The sequence below is a fragment of the Dipteris shenzhenensis genome, chromosome 31 (genome assembly GCF_047967505.1).
Source record: "Dipteris shenzhenensis isolate YYH24624 ecotype China chromosome 31, Dip_SZ_1.0, whole genome shotgun sequence".
Taxonomy (NCBI): domain Eukaryota; kingdom Viridiplantae; phylum Streptophyta; class Polypodiopsida; order Gleicheniales; family Dipteridaceae; genus Dipteris; species Dipteris shenzhenensis.
The window spans coordinates 35,451,805-35,471,994 of NC_141626.1; the positions used below are offsets into that span (position 1 = coordinate 35,451,805).

The following is a 20,190-nucleotide window of genomic DNA, read 5'->3' on the forward strand; positions in this document are numbered from 1 at the left end:
GCCAAAAGTCGTGATATAGCGACTTTCTTAAAAGTCGCTATATAGCGACACTGAGATAAAATATTATAGCGACGTTTTTACAGAGAGGTTTTTTTTTTTTTTAAGGCCTTAAAAATTAGTTTTTTCCAATGAAATTTTTTTTTAAATTTTCATACATGTTTGAGCTCATAAAGAATAAAAAAATGAGAGCATGTACATCAAGCCTTTGAAGCTCATATATTCATGTCCAAGTTTGAGATGAGAAAAATCAAATAAGAGCATTTACATCAACTGTTTCATCTTGAGCCAAGTCTAAGGCGCCAAGCAAGTCTATCTCCAACTCTATACCGAGTTGATCTCCTATATCATCATCGTACTCTAGTATCGTACGTTCACCTAAAAGTATTTGATCATCTTCTTCAATAAAGCTTAAGTGTGGTGATTGATCTTGATGATTGTTGTTTTCCTCGTCAATATCGTGATCTCCATCCTCCTCCCGTGCGATGTCATTATGCGCATCTTCCTCTTGCCTCATATGGTGATCTACATCTTCTTCGCTAGATTCATCAATTGGATCCGGCATTGGTAGTGGCATCTCCATATCCACATCTCGATCTTCAAAAATTTGCTTACTTCGTGGTGCAACTTGGATCACGTACCACCATCTTGGATCAGAACGATCCGGATGAAAAACCACCTATATTGAAGATGGGTGCCAAATGTCGTCAATTATATATATATCAATGGACTTTAAAAACGAAAGCTTCGACTAATTAAATCATTAGTATGCACCTGCTCACAGTGCTCGGGAAGAACAAAAGTATCACTTTCATCGGTCCAATGTTTGGTGGAGTCTATTGCAAAGAGACCGCTTCTATCTTTTCTCACTGTCGCATGGGGACCGTTGTAAGTAGTTCTAAACCATTTTACATCAAGAATGAAAATAGTAAATCGTCTGAAATCAATTTCATAGATGTCGCGTATGGTTCCACAATAATCCAACTGTGAGGAGAGAAGATTGGTATCCGAAGCACTTGCTCGGCTATCTTGTGTGAAGTTAGCCATGACTCCACAATCATACGTGAGTACTCTCTTTGAATCGATGCGTTCCACGCGAAAATAACGTCCATATGACCATAATGCACTGTACTTTTTGTACTATAAAAGAGCATCATTAAAACAATGAAGATGCACCTATTTTATAGCATATATTGCCACAGATAATTACTTAATTACGTCAAGAGATAAGAAACTTACATGCACCATACATCCAAATGATAACTCCCGCTCGCGCTCGTTTATTGTCTCTCCATCACGTTCGGCTTTACGTATAGCCAGTTGTAGCCAATCAAGTGACATGTGAGTAGGGAGAAGAGCCAGATCTCGTGGATATGGTTGTGATCGCCTGTACATTACTCTGAATCTCGTCCTTGCATTTATTCTTTCTGCTTTGGCCACTTCATATCTCTCAATCCACTTCTGCATCTCAAGGCTATTGAGGATACAAAACTTATTGAATTTCTCCATTTGCTCTTCGCTCATCTTTCTTTCAATCCCTTTTCCTTGGGGGACCTCGCCAATGATGCGATCATCATCCTTGTTGTGCCAAGCTTGCGGCATATCAGGATCCGTGGATGCAAGAAACTCTGTGATATATACTAATGACTCTTGCACAAGCCATCCCTCTGCCATGCTTGCTTCCGGTCTTGCTCTTTGTCTTACAAACCCCTTTAAAGTTTTCATAAACTGCTCGAGAAAAAACATCCATCGATTATGAACGGTACCTGCTATAGCCACCTCATCAACTATGTGCACAAGCAAGTGGACTTGAGTTGTCATAATGCTTGAGGGAAAGTGCTTCTCAAGCAAGCATACGGCTTCGATGGATTCCACCCTAGCTTTCTCGATGCTCGATATAGAGATCTCTTTTTGAGATATCCACCTATTTCACATGTCCATGCATATGTAAGATATTTGAGATATCCACCTATCTCACATGTCCATTAAGAAAATACATAATGCGATTTGAAAGTAAGCATACCTCACAATACCACAGATCTTGAATATAGCATTTCTAACATCTTCTTGTAAGCACCCTTTTATTGTAATTGGAAGGATGAACTATCAAAGCAACAATGAAATCATGTCAAAAATATAACATAATAATAATTACGCTAACACATCACTATTATCGGTACACTAATTCTACTTAGAATACCTGTAAGACCTTGTGCCAATCATGGGACTTGAGGCCACTAAGCTTATTGTCCTTTGAAAATGCTCCTTTCAAGCAACGCATGTACCCTGTCGGTGTTTGAAAAGAGGCAATGTCTGCCTTGATCGCTGCCTCCTCCCTCGTAGAGAGGATCCACGTTGCTTTCGGAAGGACAACTTTTCCTGAAGCATGCACTTGGGGCCACAAATGAGACATCCTATTCATAGCACGCAAGTCTTCTCGCACTCCTCTCGAGTCCTTGGAACCAACCAAGTGTGCCCAAATGGTAGCCCCCACATTCTTGAAGATATGCATGGGATCCAAGAGATGATTGATTTGTAACTGACCCCAATAAGGAAGCTCGTGAAAGATCGATAGCCTCTTCATACCAGGAGGAGGTTCCTCTCCATTCGCCCTCCAAGCTTGAATCCAATCACTTGCTTTCAAATATGATGGTGGTGGATCAAGCTGACCTCCACGTGCGCGATGGTCGAGCGGAAGGTATCGAGCATGAGCTTCATAAACATTTTTCCTCATATGTTTGGAGTAGCGTGCAAGCGATTTCAGAGCGGGTCCACAAACAGGACAAGCATGGTACCCACTTGTAACAAGTCCTGCATGCATGCATGAATATGTTAGTACAAGACATGCGTGCAAAAGAGAGTAAAAAAAGCATAATCCCTCATTGTACATGTAAAGACATAACCACGTACCTGCGCACTCTCCATATCCTGGGTAGTCATGCATGGTCCACATCAAGATACCCCTGACCAAAATATCATTGGTATGCCTAGGAGCTCTGGAAATATCAAAGACCTGCACTCCTCTCCATAATATCTGTAACTCCTCTATCAAAGGTGCCATGTACACGTCCATGTTTTTTGCCTTGTACTTTCCTGGCACAAGTAGTGCAAGCACGAGGTGTCCCTTTTTTATTGTTAGCCATGGTGGGATATTGTAATTCACCACGACTATGGGCCATGTCGACCAAGATGTCGAGCGTAACCCGAAAGGATTCACGCCGTCCATGGCTAGCCCAAGATGTAAGTTGCGTGGCTCTCTCGCAAAGTCCGGCCACTGATTATCTATGTGCTTCCAAGCTGCACAATCTGTGGGAATCCTCAATGTGTGATCAGTGGACCGATGAGATGCATGCCATGTCATCAACTCCGCTATGGATTTGCATCGAAACATGTGTTGTATTCTTGCAATGATGGGAAAGTGTCTTAAGACCTTTACCGGTATCCGCTCACCCTACAAGTCATCTCTATATCGTTGTTCCCCACCCTACAAGTCATCTCTATATCGTTGTTCCCCTACAAGTCATCTCTATATCGTTGTTCCCCACACTTTGGACAACTAGCCAAATCTCCATGCTCACGACGAAAGAGAATACAATCATTACGGCAAGCATGGATGGTATCATAATCCATACCCACCATTGTTAGCATCTTTTTCGCTTCATCTCTTGATGCGGGCATGGTATTTGGTGCAGGCAACATCTTTTGGAGCAACCTATGACAAACACACTATCCAAATGATGATTCTCAAAACAAACAATATCCAAATAATGAGTCAAATTAATGCAAGGGCTAACCTCATTAAGGCCGAGACACTTGTATCCGCCACCCATACTGTACTTGTAGATTCAAGATTGAGAGACAAGCACGTAGTTTAGACATCCTAGCACCCTCGTACAATTGTGTTGATTGCAACTCTCGCATTTTGACCTCAGACTCTGACATCACGTGTATGTGGGATGTAGTGCCCCTAAAAATGGAATCCATCATGTCGACCATACCCTCGTCATCATCCGGGAGACTATAGTCTTGTTGAAAGTGAGAAGGTATATGTGTACCCTTGTCACCCTCCTCATCCTGTCATAAGCTCATTCGTGTAAATATAAGATCTTCTATTTCCTGGTATACAATAAGATTGCGAACTTAAATAGCTTTGACTTACCGATAATCCATCAACATGTGCAACACCAACGGGGGGTACTGGTTCCGGCTCCTCCCCATACATCCGCAAGTGGCGCATGATAATACGACGTTGATGTCGTACTTCTCGCTTGCAATGAGTGCAATGACAGTATAACCTCTCCGTAAGCCACTTCGTGCTCCCGGGCGTTGGCGCATCATCGGATGAGCTTCCACTCGTCCCTTCCATCTACACTTATAAAATCACAACATAAGCATGAAGAGGAGATATTGACAATTATAAGCATAGCATGTTTGAGCTTCTCTTGAGGCCATATAAAAAGAATGACGTCGCTATATAGTAAGGATTGAAACAAAAAATCCTATATAGTAAGGCTATATAGTAAGAGGAGATATTGACAATTATAAGCATAGCATGTTTGAGCTTCACTTGAGGCCATATAAAAAAAATGAACAGTAAGCGTCGCTATATAGCGACGCTTTGTTCCGTCGCTATATAGCGACGAATAAGCATCGGTATATAGTGACGCTGTGGGTTAAAACCCGAAACGCCGAAACGCGCGGCGTTTTGCTCAATCCATTCCTAATCTCTCAAGTAAGCAACCCAAAATCTCCTCCCACCTATTTTCGACGACCTCCCATCTATTCCAAGCAACCTCCCACTCTATTTTCCACTCCTCACCCTTCTCCTACCTCTTGTACTCCCTCTCTCTTCTTTTCCCTCTTTGGTTTCCTGAAAGAAAGTTCTTCAAGAGGTGAGTTTGTTTCAACAATGTAGGTTGTTTGTTTGTTAGCTTTGGTTTTGTGAGTGTTTCTACTTGTATTGCTAAACCTGTAAACTAGTTTTCATGCTTGATTTGAAAGGATTGAAACAAAAAACGAGATTTCAAGAAAGGAAGAAAGAAAACTCACCTCTTCTTTCTGTATTTCTCTTCCTTCTCTTTCTCCTTGTCTCCTCAATCTCCTCCTTTCCTTGTCTCCTCAATCTCCTCTTTCCTTGTCTCCTTTCAAGAAGTTGCTTTTGTAATCTCCTCTTTCCACTAACATCTTATTTGAAAAAATGGGTTGTTTTCTCTCTTTTGTAGGGCCAGTCCACTACACCGAGCGGGACATACTCTCTCTTTTGTAGGGCCGGTCCACTACACCGAGCGGGACATACTTTTACAGGTAAGTGCTTCCTCTTCTTTGCATTTATTATTTTTGTTATTTGCATTGGCCTGCAACTAGCGCCTTAAGCGCTAGCTGCAGTGATGGGCGTAGGAACCCTCTCTTCCCCTCTCTCTCTCTTTCCTTCTTTCCCCTTCTCTTTTTCTCCTTTTTCCCCCTTCTCTTTTTTCCCTCTTCTCTTATTCTCTCTTTCCCCCTCTCTCTTTTCCCTTCTCTCTTTCCTTTCCCTCTTATTCTCTATTTCCTTTCCCTCTTATTCTCTTATGCTTATGCTTCTCTCATTCGCATAAGCTCTTTTTCCGCATAAGCTCCAGCATGAGCATGAGCTTATGCTTATGCATAAGCATAAGCATGAGCTCATGCTTATGCGGAAATAGAGAATGAGAGAAGCTTATGCTTCTCTCATTCTCTATTTCCGCATAAGCTCCTTCTCTTTTTCCGCATAAGCTCCTCTTTCTCTTTTTATGCATAAGCTCCTTCTCTCTTTCTGCATGAGCATAAGCATGAGCTTATGCTTATGCTTATGCTCATGCATGAGCATGAGCTTATGCTTAAGTTTCCGCATAAGCTTATGCTTATGCATGAGCTTATGCGGAAATAGAGAATGAGAGAAGCTTATGCTTCTCTCATTCTCTATTTCCGCATAAGCTCCTTCTCTTTTTCCGCATAAGCTCCTCTTTCTCTTTTTATGCATAAGCTCCTTCTCTCTTTCCGCATGAGCATAAGCATGAGCTTATGCTTAAGTTTCCGCATAAGCTTATGCTTATGCATGAGCTTATGCGGAAATAGAGAATGAGAGAAGCATAATCTATTTCCGCATAAGCTCCTTCTCTTTTTCCGCATAAGCTCCTCTTTCTCTTTTTATGCATAAGCTCCTTCTCTCTTTCCGCATGAGCATAAGCATGAGCTTATGCTCATGCATGAGCATGAGCTTATGCTTAAGTTTCCGCATAAGCTTATGCTTATGGATGAGCTTATGCGGAAATAGAGAATGAGAGAAGCTTATTCTTCTCTCATTCTCTATTTTCGCATAAGCTCCTTCTCTTTTTCTGCATAAGCTCCTCTTTCTCTTTTTATGCATAAGCTCCTTCTCTTTTTCCGCATGAGCATAAGCTCATGCTCACTCATGAGCATAAGCATAAGCTCATGCGGAAAAAGAGAAGGAGCTTATGCGGAAATAGAGAATGAGAGAAGCTTATGCTTCTCTCATTCTCTATTTCCGCATAAGCTCCTTCTCTTTTTCCGCATAAGCTCCTCTTTCTCTTTTTATGCATAAGCTCCTTCTCTTTTTCCGCATGAGCATAAGCATGAGCTTATGCTTATGATAAGCATAAGCATAAGCTCATGCTTATGCTCATGCATGAGCATGAGCTTATGCTTAAGTTTCCGCATAAGCTTAAGCATAAGCTCATGCTCATGCTCATGCATGAGCATGAGCTTATGCTTAAGTTTCCGCATAAGCTTATGCTTATGCATGAGCTTATGTGGAAATAGAGAATGAGAGAAGCTTATGCTTCTCTCATTCTCTATTTCCGCATAAGCTCCTTCTCTTTTTCCGCATAAGCTCCTCTTTCTCTTTTTATGCATAAGCTCCTTCTCTTTTTCCGCATGAGCATAAGCATGAGCATAAGCTCATGCTCACTCATGAGCATAAGCATAAGCTCATGCGGAAAAAGAGAAGGAGCTTATGCGGAAATAGAGAATGAGAGAAGCATAAGCTTCTCTCATTCTCTATTTCCGCATAAGCTCCTTCTCTTTTTCCGCATAAGCTCCTTCTCTTTTTCCGCATGAGCATAAGCATGAGCTTATGCTTATGCTCATACATAAGCATCCGCATAAGCTCATGCTTATGCTCATGCATGAGCATGAGCTTATGCTTAAGTTTCCGCATAAGCTTATGCTTATCTCGGGGAGGTCACTCATCATATGTAACCCTATCACGTGAGTTCAACAGAAGGATATTTTTTATTTCTAAAATTTACAGAAATAAATATACACAAGGGACTATTTAAAATAGTTTTGGAAAAAATTTACAGATTTGTATAGAATAGGGGTACATTTTATTAATGAAAAAATTTACAGATAAGGGATTTTAAATATAGGCCTTGAACGCACGTGATATAGAGGGTTTATACATAGTGACCCCCCTGAGATGCTTATGCATGAGCTTATGCGGAAATAGAGAATGAGAGAAGCATAAGCTTCTCTCATTCTCTATTTCTGCATAAGCTCCTTCTCTTTTTCCGCATAAGCTCCTCTTTCTCTTTTTATGCATAAGCTCCTTCTCTTTTTCCGCATGAGCATAAGCATGAGCTTATGCTTATGATAAGCATAAGCATAAGCTCATGCTTATGCTCATGCATGAGCATGAGCTTATGCTTAAGTTTCCGCATAAGCTTAAGCATAAGCTCATGCTCATGCTCATGCATGAGCATGAGCTTATGCTTAAGTTTCCGCATAAGCTTATGCTTATGCATGAGCTTATGCGGAAATAGAGAATGAGAGAAGCTTCATTCTCTATTTCCGCATAAGCTCCTTCTCTTTTTCCGCATAAGCTCCTCTTTCTCTTTTTATGCATAAGCTCCTTCTCTTTTTCCGCATGAGCATAAGCATGAGCATAAGCTCATGCTCACTCATGAGCATAAGCATAAGCTCATGCGGAAAAAGAGAAGGAGCTTATGCGGAAATAGAGAATGAGAGAAGCATAAGCTTCTCTCATTCTCTATTTCCGCATAAGCTCCTTCTCTTTTTCCGCATAAGCTCCTTCTCTTTTTCCGCATGAGCATAAGCATGAGCTTATGCTTATGCTCATACATAAGCATGAGCTTATGCTTATGCTCATACATAAGCATCCGCATAAGCTCATGCTTATGCTCATACATGAGCATGAGCTTATGCATGAGCTTATGCGGAAATAGAGAATGAGAGAAGCTTATGCGGAAATAGAGAATGAGAGAAGCTTATGCGAAAACTCATTCTCTATTTCCGCATAAGCTCCTTCTCTATACATCCGATGCCTATGCTTAAGCATAAGCATAAGCATAAGCTCATGCTTATGCTCATGCATGAGCATGAGCTTATGCTTAAGTTTCCACATAAGCTCATGCTTATGCGTGAGCTTATGCGGAAATAGAGAATGAGAGAAGCATAAGCTCATTCTATTTCCGCATAAGCTCATTCTCTATTTCCCACTCTATTTCCCCCTTCTCTCATTTCCCCCTTCTCTCCTTCTCTATTTTCCCTCATCTCTTTCCCCTTCTCTATTTTCCCCTTCTCTCATTCTCTATTTCCTCATTCTCATTCTTTTCTTTCCTTTCCATCTTCTTTCCCTCTTTCCTTTCCCTCTTCTTTCCTTTCCCTCTTCTTTCTTCTTGCCTATGCCTATGCCTATGAGAATGCTTATGTTTGTTTTTTTGTTTTCTGTTTTCGTGTTTGTGTCTATGTTAGACATGGGATCACGTCGCTCATCCGACGAGTACGGACAGCCTCGCAGGAGGAGAGCTCACGATCTATATGCTCCAGAGGACTTTGATTCCTCTCAGGCGACTACCCCGAGGACTACCCCTGGTCCGACTCCTCTCGGTCCTAGCACTGCGACTACCCCTGGTCCGACCCCTCTTCCACGTAGCGCTGCGACTACCCCTCGGGGAACTCCTTTGCTAGCCGTGCATGGCTTTGTCGGGACTCCCGACGAGTTTGTAGCGTAGATGAGCGATGAGGAGGCAGCGAGATTCTTCTCTCTGCTCTCTCAGAGGACCTCCGCAATTCCTTCCCCTACACCGATGGGTGGACGTACTGCCCAGCCATCCCCTCGCGCCCCTTCGACCGCGGGATCATCACCTGCGCATGCCTCCCGCAAGGGAAGGAAGAGTAGGACGGGCGGATCATGTTGTGCTGACTCAGGAGATGTAGACGAGTCAGCACACTCATGCTCCTTTAGGTCTCCACTTGGTCCGGAGACACAGTATCAGTCAGGTCCCTTTCCCTCTCCTACTCCCACTGGTACTCCTCGATCCGGAAGCGGTCGCGCAGCTTCCACTCCTTCAGACTCTGCTACCGTCAGTCCCCCTTACTCATCAGGGGATCTCTCCTATCAAATCACATCTGCCGGAGAGATAATAGAAGATAAAAAGGGCAAAGCAGTGATGGCCGCCATGAGGAGGTTGATGAGTCATCACTTCAAGAGCGGCATAAATACCGATTGGCGGTATCAAGATGCCCAAAAGAAGCAGGCGGTGATCGATGAGTTAAAACAAAGATACCCTAATCCGCCAAATGTGGAGTTTAATGACAATTATATGCTCGAGCGCATGGGTTTGGTCCTAAAGCATCGTAGATCAACCTTGCGTACTTCCATTACAAAGGGGTTAGCTAAACCCAGCTGGGCAGACAAAGCTGATTGGAAGTACTTTAAGAAGCAACATAGGGACCATCCCGAAATGTTCGAGGGTCAGAGGAGGGCTGCGAAGAGACGGCTGGACGTCGTAGGTACTTCGCACTTTGGTGCAGGCGGACGGTATGCGTTCGAGGCAACCGTGGTAAGTCTACTTCTTCCCATTTAATGTATTATTCTATTTGTTTTACTTACATATTACATGCACTTTAGCTAACTCTAACTCTCGTAAATTGGATCCACAGCAAGCTGCGATGGGTCGTCTTCCTACGGATGCAGAGACGCGGCGCGCATTTCGGATAGGAACAAAGCCGTGGTTCATTGAGCAAGAGGCAATGGGAGCGACAGTCGATTGGGCTGAGGTGGCTGCTCGCACGGTATAAGTTTACTCCTACTTGTAATCTCACTTTTTAATTTAAGTTCCAATCTAATTTTTGATTTATATGGTTCACTCTTAGGGTCAAAGCTCAAGCGTCCCATCATCGGAGGCGAGCGATCAATAGGGGCAAGGATCGGACGCAGGTGCCGAGGACGAGGGAGAAGACGCAGGTGTCGAGGACCAAGGAACAGGCCAACAAGACGAAGATGATTCGGATTCGGATGAGTAGTGGTAGTAGCATTTTGTATATCCGCTCGTTTGAGCGATTTTGTATCGCCCTTTCACAGGGTAATTTTGTTACAAACACTGTTGTATATGTATATGCATTTTTCCCTCATCATTTCACAAGAACAATTTTGTATCACCCTGCAAGCAAGGGAAATTTTGTTATAAAAAACTTTCTTTTGTAATTACAAAAAAAAAAAAGGATTAGTGGGGCTAAACAGGGCCAAAAGGAAGCCCTGTTTAGCCCCACTAAACCTTTTTTTTAACTTCTGTTAATCGTCGCTATATAGCGACGTTTACCAGTGTCGCTATATAGCGACGTTTGCATCGTCGCTATATAGCGACGATTAACAGCATCGCTATATAGCGACGGTTTATAGCGACGCTCCTTTTCCGACGCTTTTAGCAACTTTTATAGCGACCTTTGCGCCCGTGAAAAAAAAAAAATTTTAATGTAAAAAGCGTCGGTATTTCCGTCGGAAAATGGCCTATGCCTTGTAGTGTACCTTGCGTTTTGGTGGTCGATCCACAAGGTCCCAAGTGCTTTTCTTCATTATGGAGCCATACTCTGACTGCATACCCTCCATCCACCTATCAAGACACTTGGGTTCTTCAGCACGGATCACCTATGTCATCAAAGCGTAGTTGACTAAGTGTTCCTGTGCCCTTCTTTGCTCCTCTAATCTCTTGGACCAACGGTGTTCAAATGGTTCCTCCTCCATGGCTAGAGGTTCTCTGCCATCCAAAAGCTACTTTACCCACTTTGGGAATGGCCGTTGCCATTGTGGTTCTGCAAGCTCTTCTTCCTCTTCTTTATCTTGAATCCTCCCAAGCACCGTTGGGGGAGTTCAGTCTGCTATTGGTGGTTGTACTGGATGGATATCCTGGTCCTGGTTGTCTAGGAAGGAAGCATCCTCCTCCAATTGATGCCGCTATTTTGAGAAGACCACATCACGACTCACTATTACCTTCTTGGTAATAGGGTTATAGAGACGGTAACCCTTCGCCTCTTCACTGTAGCCCAAGAAAATACATTTCCAGCTCTTTGGTTCCCATTTGGTCCTGTTAGCATCAGGGACATGCACAAAACAATCACATCCAAAAACTCTGAAATGTGTAGCTGAAGGTTTCTTACCAGAAAGGGCCTGCACTAGAGTCATCCCATTCACAACCTTCGTGTAGCTATGATTCAGAATGTAAACTGCCGTGTTACATGCTTCCAAAAAGTCTTTGGCAAATCTTTCCCTTTCATCATACTCTTGCCCATTTCGCAGATGACGCGTATCTTGTGTTCTGCTACTCCATTTTGCTATGATGTATGTGGCGGGGGTTTCTGCCTCTTGATTCCGTGACTTTTGCCGTAACTTTCAAATTCACTTGATGTGAACTCTCCACCTCTATGTGATCTCGACTTCTTCACCTTCCTCCCCAATTCTTTCTCGACCAATACATGCCATTCCTTGAACTTACTAAAAGCCTCGTCTTTAGTCTTCAGGAAGTATATCCATATCCATCTACTGTAGTCTTCGATTAGCATCATGAAGTAGTAGGAACCACCCAAAGCTTCCGTCTCCATCTTTGCGCAGAGGTCCGTGTGAACGAGCTCTAGAGGAGCCTTTGCCCTGCTGGCCTCTTTAGGAAAGGGATGCCGATCCTGCTTGCCCATCATGCAAGCTTCACATACATCGAGCAGATCTACAATTTCTGGTAGGTCTGCAATCATTCCACTTTTATGCATCTCCTTTAAAGAACTAAGGTTTAGATGACCAAACCTCTCATGCCACAGCTTAGTGTTCTCCACATCGACTCGAGCACTGAAAGCTGAGAGTTCATAGATGTTGAACATTGCGCCGTGTACCTTTACTAATGACCTTCCCTTGAAGATCCAAAATTTGTGCACCATTCTTATCGAAGTGAACTTTGAGTACCTGATCCATGATCACAGAAATAGACAACAACTTCCGCTTGATATCTGGCACATAAAGAACATCGGACAACTGTTTTACAACTCCATCTGACTTGAGAGCAATCGTACCTTTTCCTTTTTCTGAACATTTTGCATCATTTCCAACTACTACTAGGATGTCATTCCCTACCAGTTGTAGAGAGGTATACCAATCCTTCCAACTGGTCATGTGGCGCAATGCACCGTCAATAATCCACGGTTCATCTGCATGTACATTAACTGCCTCCGTGCAAATCTCCTCAATTGCTACGAATAGCTCTACTGGTACTACGTGTGCGCTGTTGCTGGACTCTTTCTTTACTCCGTTCTTCTCATCTACAATCTTCTTTCAACACTCATTCTGCTTGTGCCTTGCCTTGTTGCAATAGAAGCACTTGATCTTCTTCTTTCTCTTTTTATCATCAAAAGAAGATGGGTTACCAAAGTCCTTACCCTTACCTTTGTTTGATACAGCGTAGAAAGCCAAATCTTCTTCAGTCCTTATCTTTTGACGCATCTCCTCCTCCACAAGCATCATGCTGAAATCCTCAAATTTGAAATTATATGCCATTCATCTTGTCTTGTAATAATAATAATAGAATAAAACCACCTTACTGCTGGTAGTTATGCTCCTAGTGTGCAACCAACCACCGTGCTAGTGACCAACCACCGCGCTGGTGGTAGGTAAGTTAATATCCTCATAATAATAGAAGCAAACCACCACATTGGTGTTATCCTAAAATAGATACATTGCCCAATAAGTTCTAGAGAAAGTTAATAATTCAATAGATTACACACAGATTACATAGATTACATCTCAAAGACTCCTTTCATTCAGATTACATCTCAATGACTCCTTTCCTTCAGAGGGTTGTTTCCACATTGCTTTGAGCAGGTTGCCTCTTTGAGCTCCCTGATTGTAGGCTCGGCCCTCCTTGCTCCTTTCTCGAAGTGGGCTAGTTCCTCCCTGAAGGAGCCTAGCCCCTCCCTTCATGTTGCTTCCTCTTTCCTTAATTTGAGTTTCCTAATTGTAGCCTCAGCCCTTCTTGCTCCTTTCCTGAAGAGGGTTGGTTCCTCCCTTCAAGATCCTTTTCCTCACAGTTGGGCTCTCAGGTTTAGCCTTCAAGGAGCATTTTGTTTCCAAATGGCAAATTGAGCTACAGCATCTACTTTCTCATCGTGTGGATAGCTGCAGCAAGCAAGCACATTTGATTTGTCCATGACATGGGCAATGGCAAATGGCATTCTCTACATAGCGATCTTACATGCACAAACACCCAAAAGAAAAAAACATGCATAGGGTAATAGCACACAGGCTATCGAATCATGCAATCATCTATGATGGGGATATGGCAGACCATACATTTTGGACCTTGCTCTACATGGGAGGATAGGCATCCGATTTAACTATTGCAGCCATCAATACCACAAGCTTGCCCTATACAAGATGAACTTGCTTCTTGATTCCTTGCTCCCTCATCCTACGGCTACGGATGTTCTCCTCCACTCTTTGCTCACTCCGTGCAACAACTTCATCTGAATCCCTCAATATCTCTTGAAGCTACTTAAATTGCTCAAAAACATCAATATGGGCTGTTTCCAAAACTTCCACTCTAGTTTGGAAGTCTCTCACAATGACAGACTACTTTTTGAAACCGTTAGAAGCCATTGCAAGCTCGTGCACAACCCTATCGTAATCTTGTTGTGGGGTCTTGTAACTTGCTCTTTGAACTTCTAAGAGTGTTTTTATTAAAAAAAACTCACTGTGGCTGCTACAACGTGCTCCATCGTGACTGCTCTCTGAATCCTTCCTAGCTTGGAGAGATGCCTCATTGTCTTCTCCACCCTAGCTGCTCTTTGCCCCATCCTTCCTAGCCTTGAAGCTCTCTCGCACATCCTGCATCACCGCTCTAGTTTCTACATTCTCCCTTTTCATTTCCTCCATCATTTGGTCTTTTTCAATGTTCAATGTGTTTTGCATGTTGCAAAGCCATTTGTAAAGACCGTTCTTTTTGGCTCTCTGATCTTCAAGCTCCTTTCGCATCATTGCTAGCTCCTTGTCCACTATGTCCCCATCACTTCTAACTTCTTCAAGCCTATCTCGGAGCTCCTTGATGTGCTTCTCTGCTTTTTCTCTCTAGTCTATGTCTTTCCATTTCGACCATTTTTACAGCAGCCTCAGCTTGCACTTGTGCCTACAAGGCCCTCGCTTCTGCCTCCTCTACCTTGGCTTCTGTACCCTCCTTGAGAATTTTCTCAATTTTCACTGCCTTTGCTACATTGGTGGCTTTCTTTTGTAGAAAAGTCATCTTCTGAGACATCTTCTTATTGTATTGCTCAAAAATCCCTTTGAGGGTAGATGTCATCAGGTGCACTGCAACTCCAGTGGACTGAGATGATAAATTGGATTTGCCATCCATGCAATGCTTCAGGTCGGTTATCATGAATGCTCTTGGAGATCGTCCTTGAGAAAGATGCATCACATCCTTTCAGTTGCTCTACTGCTACATGAACCTACCAAAACTTCATGGTTCCTCTCGTATCAAGAAAGAAGGGCATTGTTTTCTTCAGCAGCTAGAAAGTTGGACTCCACCATCTTTCCTAATCTGAGCTTTAGTAATATACATCTAGAATATTTTATCTCTTCCACTGCTTCTCGAAGAAGTGTGCTTACAAATTGCCTCTAGGAAGGTGATCTTCTAACCTTAACAAACTATTTGTCCCCCTTTCACATTTACCTCCTATACCAACATGGTGAAGTTGCTGATAGCATCCAAATTAGGCTTTTGAAGAGCAAGTGAGGAGCTCCCAGATGTCACGATTTCAAGATCAAGGGAGGAGAGTCTCTCACACCGTGCTGCAGAGGGGGAGGAAAGATTGTGTGAGGAGGACTCGAACCGTACAGGGTCCATTATGAGAGGGGATAGAAGTTACAAGAAGAATGCAAATGTTAAAGAGGGATAGAAGATGAAATAATGGCTCGGAATACTTTTGCACTCATTTATATTTACTACAACAAGAACTAAAATACCAGTAAAGTAGGACTATAATTTCCTTGGTTTAGGACCAAACTAGCACTAAAATAGCTCCAATAACCCACCGTTGTGGTTACATGGAGATACATCTAGAAAAATACAATTAAATTAAAATGCAATTGATGATATGGCCCTTGAGCTATCCCCTCTAGGGGCAAGGGCCATATCGACATGCATTATACAATATCCAGGATGCCACTGGATAGATATGGCATATCAATATGGCCCTTGCCCCTAAAGAGGACCCCTCAAGGTCCATATCATCAATTGCATTTTCTTTAGTTGCACAAGGAAATACATTTTCCTTGGTACACAAATATATAACTCCAAGAACTAGCGCGGTGGCTGTCATAGATCTCTTTGTGTTTGCTAACATGATGGTCGTCATATACCTCCTTCTGTAATATATTAAAATAGATAACAGAGCTATAACTCGAAGAACTAATGCGATGGTCGCTCTAAGATAATCTTGAATTCTGGGCAATGTTAAGAATGATAGATTACATCTCATTATTATGCCAAGAACCAGTATGTTATAGGTCTCTCCAAGCTAATCTATAATCTGCATGGGCACGCTACCCAGTGGTAAGTGGCAAAGCTATGACAAAAGGCTACATGATCATAGGTGGTCAGGCTAGAGACTGCTGTGCTATGGCAATGTTCAGAATGATAGATTGCATCTCATTGTTATGCCAAGAACCAGTGCGGTGGTCTCTCCAAGCCAACCTTGAATTTTAATGGTCTGCATGGGTGCACTGCCCAGTGATGACAGGTGACAAAACTACGGCAAAAGGCTGCGTGATGATAGGTGGTCAAGCTAGAGACTACACTGCGCGAAGTAGTGTAGAGATGCATAATGTAACGCAGAGTTCTCATGTGTCGAGCTCTGCGGTGTTCAAAATAAATAGATTGCATCTCGTTATTATGCCAGTGTGGCATCATGACGTCGAAAATTTTTTTGGCAAGAGCACGGGTCCGCATAAAATTCAAAATTTCACCCAAGAGCGCATCGCATCACAGTCCCAAAATGGCCCTAAAAATAGTTTCGTGATTGGCTACACCCAAGCAAACGTTGACTCTCTTAGGAGCTGTTCGGAATGGGCTTCATCTTTGATGGAGCTGATACACAGATTTGAACAGAAGCAACAGCCACAAATATTGCAAATGTGAGGAGGGTGCATTCTATGTGATCAAAGAGAATGCCTCCTGTGCAATGCTCCAGCACCAAATGAATAGAGTTGGGGTCTTCTAAGACTTGATGGATTTCATAATTTTATGCAAGAGAGAGAGAGAGAGAGAGAGAGAGAGAGAGATGGTGATGTCATCAAGGTACATTGGTTTTGCAAACCGCAGGATTTTTTAATGCAATGCCAAGCTAGGCTCCGAGAGAGAAGAAGAGGGCAATGCATTCGGTGTAGAACCGGGGTGGCAAGAGGAGGTTCAAAGGGAGGAGTGCATGGGCATTTGTGATGGTTGGGGAGGGCGATTTGGCTTGGGGTAGCATCAAAAGAAAATGTGAAATGCGAGGAAGTCAAGAAAGATCTACGGTTACAACATTTTGTTGGCTTTTGAAACTTTGCTCGCTCACGTTGATCTATTTCGTCCATAAACAATCTCATAGTTATGACGAACAAGATATTGTGATGCTAAATTGCACGAGGATGCAATTTGCACTAGGGATCCATTTTCGTTTGTGAGCACTTCTGTAGCAGAGCACGGGTTGCATACTAGCAGACCATTAAATGCTCACTCATACTTTTTGCCAAATGGGAGATATAATGCTTTGCCTCTGGATAGAATTGATGAGAATTGTGTCTTCTTACACATGAGGCCATAGCAACATTTGTAGGCCATTAAATGCCCTCTCAGCCAAATGGGAAATATAATGCTTTGCCTCTCTATAGAATTGATGAGAATCTTCTCTTCTTACACATGAGGCCATAGCAACATTCGTATTGTGAATGTAAAGATAGGGTCACACATTGGTTTCCCCGGACGAACCTAAGCCCTTGGCCTGCATATTAATCGATTTTGATGAGGACTAAGGTGGTGGAAACATCCATTTGTACCTAGCGACAAAGACTAAGAGTACGTTTGTTTGAGAGCGCGCTTGTAGAATGAACACAGAACATCGAACGCACAGCATCGTCTATGTTGAAGAACTCCAGCTGAGAACATCGTCTATGTCGAAGAACTGCAGCTGAGAATATCGTGATATTCCATAATTGATGCCCCTTGATTTTGCCTGCAGCTTCATGTAACTTTCCGGACATCTTTCCTGTAAATAGATGGAGCCACATTTACAATATTGCTTAGGAAGCTACCATCCTCTGTCTATCTGAGAAGATGATGAATATTGCAGGGAGGATGGCCTCTCAGAATAATATTGCTTTCGGGCTGATTGCAATACTTGCTGCTGCTGCAGTGGGATTCAGCAATGGATATGGAGGAGTTGACAAGGAAGCAGAGAGAGCATGGGCGGCTGCATTCCCACACCTTCCCATCCCTGCGAGTGTCCTGATGGAAGAATCACCAATGACTTCTGCAGAAGCAGCGTTGTGGGCGAAGAAATTGTCCGAGAATCATGGCTCTCGGGGGGCTGATCTTTGCTCTCAAGGCAGGCTGCTATGTTCCAGTGAGCTCAGGCTTTCCTTTGACGTCCCCAAGACACTTGGGTTTGATGCATTCTACTTCTGTGATCCTCCCTACATGACTGCCAGATATGTAGAGCCTGGCCATTTCTTCCGTCTTCATCAGATGTTCCTGGGTGCTTCCATGCCTTTTCCCAACCTCAATCACCCCGTCCCTTCTCACCCTTACCTCCCTGACATGGTCGCCCACTACCTCTCTCTGAAACCACCGGCTCTTCCCCGCCTCCTGGCCACCTTTGGCATCCCCAAATCATCCCGCATGGCCGCTGCTATGCTTGACACTATCACCCGATGTAACCAGCCGCCGTCCACCTCCGACAATTCTTCCATGGCCTGCGTCAGTTCCATCGAAGAGATGCTTCGATTTGTCAAGACCATCCTGGGTACCTCCATCGACTTCCTGGAATCAGATGCTAGCCCCAACCTCCTCACAAACGACACCATGGTCACTATCACTTCCTTGGCGGAGCGTTCCAAGCTACAGGACTCCAACGTCGTCTGTCACAAGCGGATGTTTCCCTCCATGGTGCGTGTATGCCACGAGCTTCAATTCACGAAGGTATACGAAGCGGTAATGCGACCCGAGCAGGCTCACCCAATTGATGCAGTGGCGATTTGTCACTTCGATACAAGCCATTGGGATCCAAATCATCCCTCCTTCTCTCTGCTCGGGATCTCACCTGGGCACGGGGAGGTGTGCCACTGGGTGCGGGCCGACGAGCACGTCTGGGTGCATGCATGAACACAAGCCCTTGCATCTGAGAAACCGCACCTCAACCAACTTACCGAATACGATTGCAGCCTGCAGCTGCAAGGTATCTACTCATGTACACTTGAATGGACCGTGAACCTACGCTTATAGATATCTAAGTATCCGTTCCACCTACGTGATCATAGCACGTCGTATTTAGATCAATGCGTCAATCTGGGTGTGTTTACAGAGTTACAGTCATTTAAATAAAGCTGAAGCATGTTCGTTCTTGTGTATGCTTTCAAGTAGTCCCATAAGACAAACGGTTTCGCAATATCTAAGTAAAATTGCAGTCTGCGGCTGCAAGGTATCTACTCATGTACACTTGAATGGACCGTGAACCTAAGCTTATAGATATCTAAGTATCCGTTCCACCTACGTGATCATAGCACGTCGTATTTAGATCAATGCGTCAATCTGGGTGTATTGACAGAGTTACAGTCATTTAAATAAAGCTGAAGCATGTTCGTTCTTGTGTATGCTTTCAAGTAGTACCGTAAGACAAACGGTTTCGCAACACTTTTTTTCGGCTGCTCGTTCCCCATCTATATCTATACTATCTATACTATATATTAAGGAGGGAGAGAGGCATACCAAGCCAACGTGGCGGGATTTTGGAGGCTTGGGAAGAGAGGAGGGAGGTTCGCAGGAGGCTTGGAGCAAACAGTTCAAAGAAATCAGCCGCGGGACAGCGATGGCAGATTCACGAGGTTCGGGGAAGAGGAAGGAGGTTCGTCGCGCCACATGTTGCACCCTTGAAGCAAAGTTGCAGCTCGCCACGTGGCTGGTAAAGCTCAGCAAAGCTGCAGCTGTCAGACTGCAGCTGCACCACAGTTCGAAGAGGCCGTGACAGTTCGCAGAGGATGCGACACAGTTCGCAGACACACAGTTCTGACACGCCAATCAGACGCGGGACTTGAAATTCACGACAGTGATGGCAGATTCACGAGCTGCAGAGTGCAGACTGACTGTCGAGGCAGATGCATAACTCAATGCAAACTGCAGTAGACTGTAGCAGAGGCAGAAGTGCAGACAGCAGCAGAGGACGCAGAAGTGTGGGAGAGGAGCGAGAGAGAGTGAGAGATAAGAGAGAGAGTTAGAGAGAGAGAGAGGTAATATATTTATATTATATTATATATATATGTACATGTATATTATATTTATACATATATAATTAGAGTATATTATATATTTTATATTATAGATAATATATGGTATATTATAGATAGAGAGAGGAGAGAGAGAAGAGAGAGAGATGAGAGACAAAAAAGAGAGAGAGAGAGAGAGGGGGGGATGAGAGAGAGGAGGGGCAGACAGTGAGAGAATAAGAGAGAGAGAGAATTAGAGAGCAAGAGATGAGAGCGAGATAGAGAGAGAGAGAGAGACAGAGAGAGAGAGAGGGGGGGAGAGAGAGACAGAGAGAGGGGGGGGAGGGAGAGGGAGAGGGAGAGAGAGAGAGAAAGAGAGAGAGAAGGAGAGAGAGAGGGAGGGAGAGAGAGAGACATAGAGA

The 20,190-nt window shown here is 43.6% G+C and overlaps 1 protein-coding gene across 1 annotated transcript; it reads left to right on the forward strand.

Moving 5' to 3' along the window:
• The first annotated feature begins 17,645 nt into the window (after positions 1-17,645).
• LOC147881393 (polygalacturonase non-catalytic subunit AroGP2-like) lies at positions 17,646-18,671 on the forward strand. Its single transcript, XM_087402385.1, has one exon. The coding sequence runs from the start codon at positions 17,646-17,648 to the stop codon at positions 18,669-18,671; it is 1,026 nt and encodes a 341-aa protein (XP_087258511.1).
• Positions 18,672-20,190: the final 1,519 nt, after the last annotated feature.

Bases quoted from the DNA above. Each gene is read 5' to 3' on its own strand.
- LOC147881393 (XM_087402385.1), top strand. From the start codon at position 17,646: ATGGCCTCTCAGAATAATATTGCTTTCGGGCTGATTGCAATACTTGCT.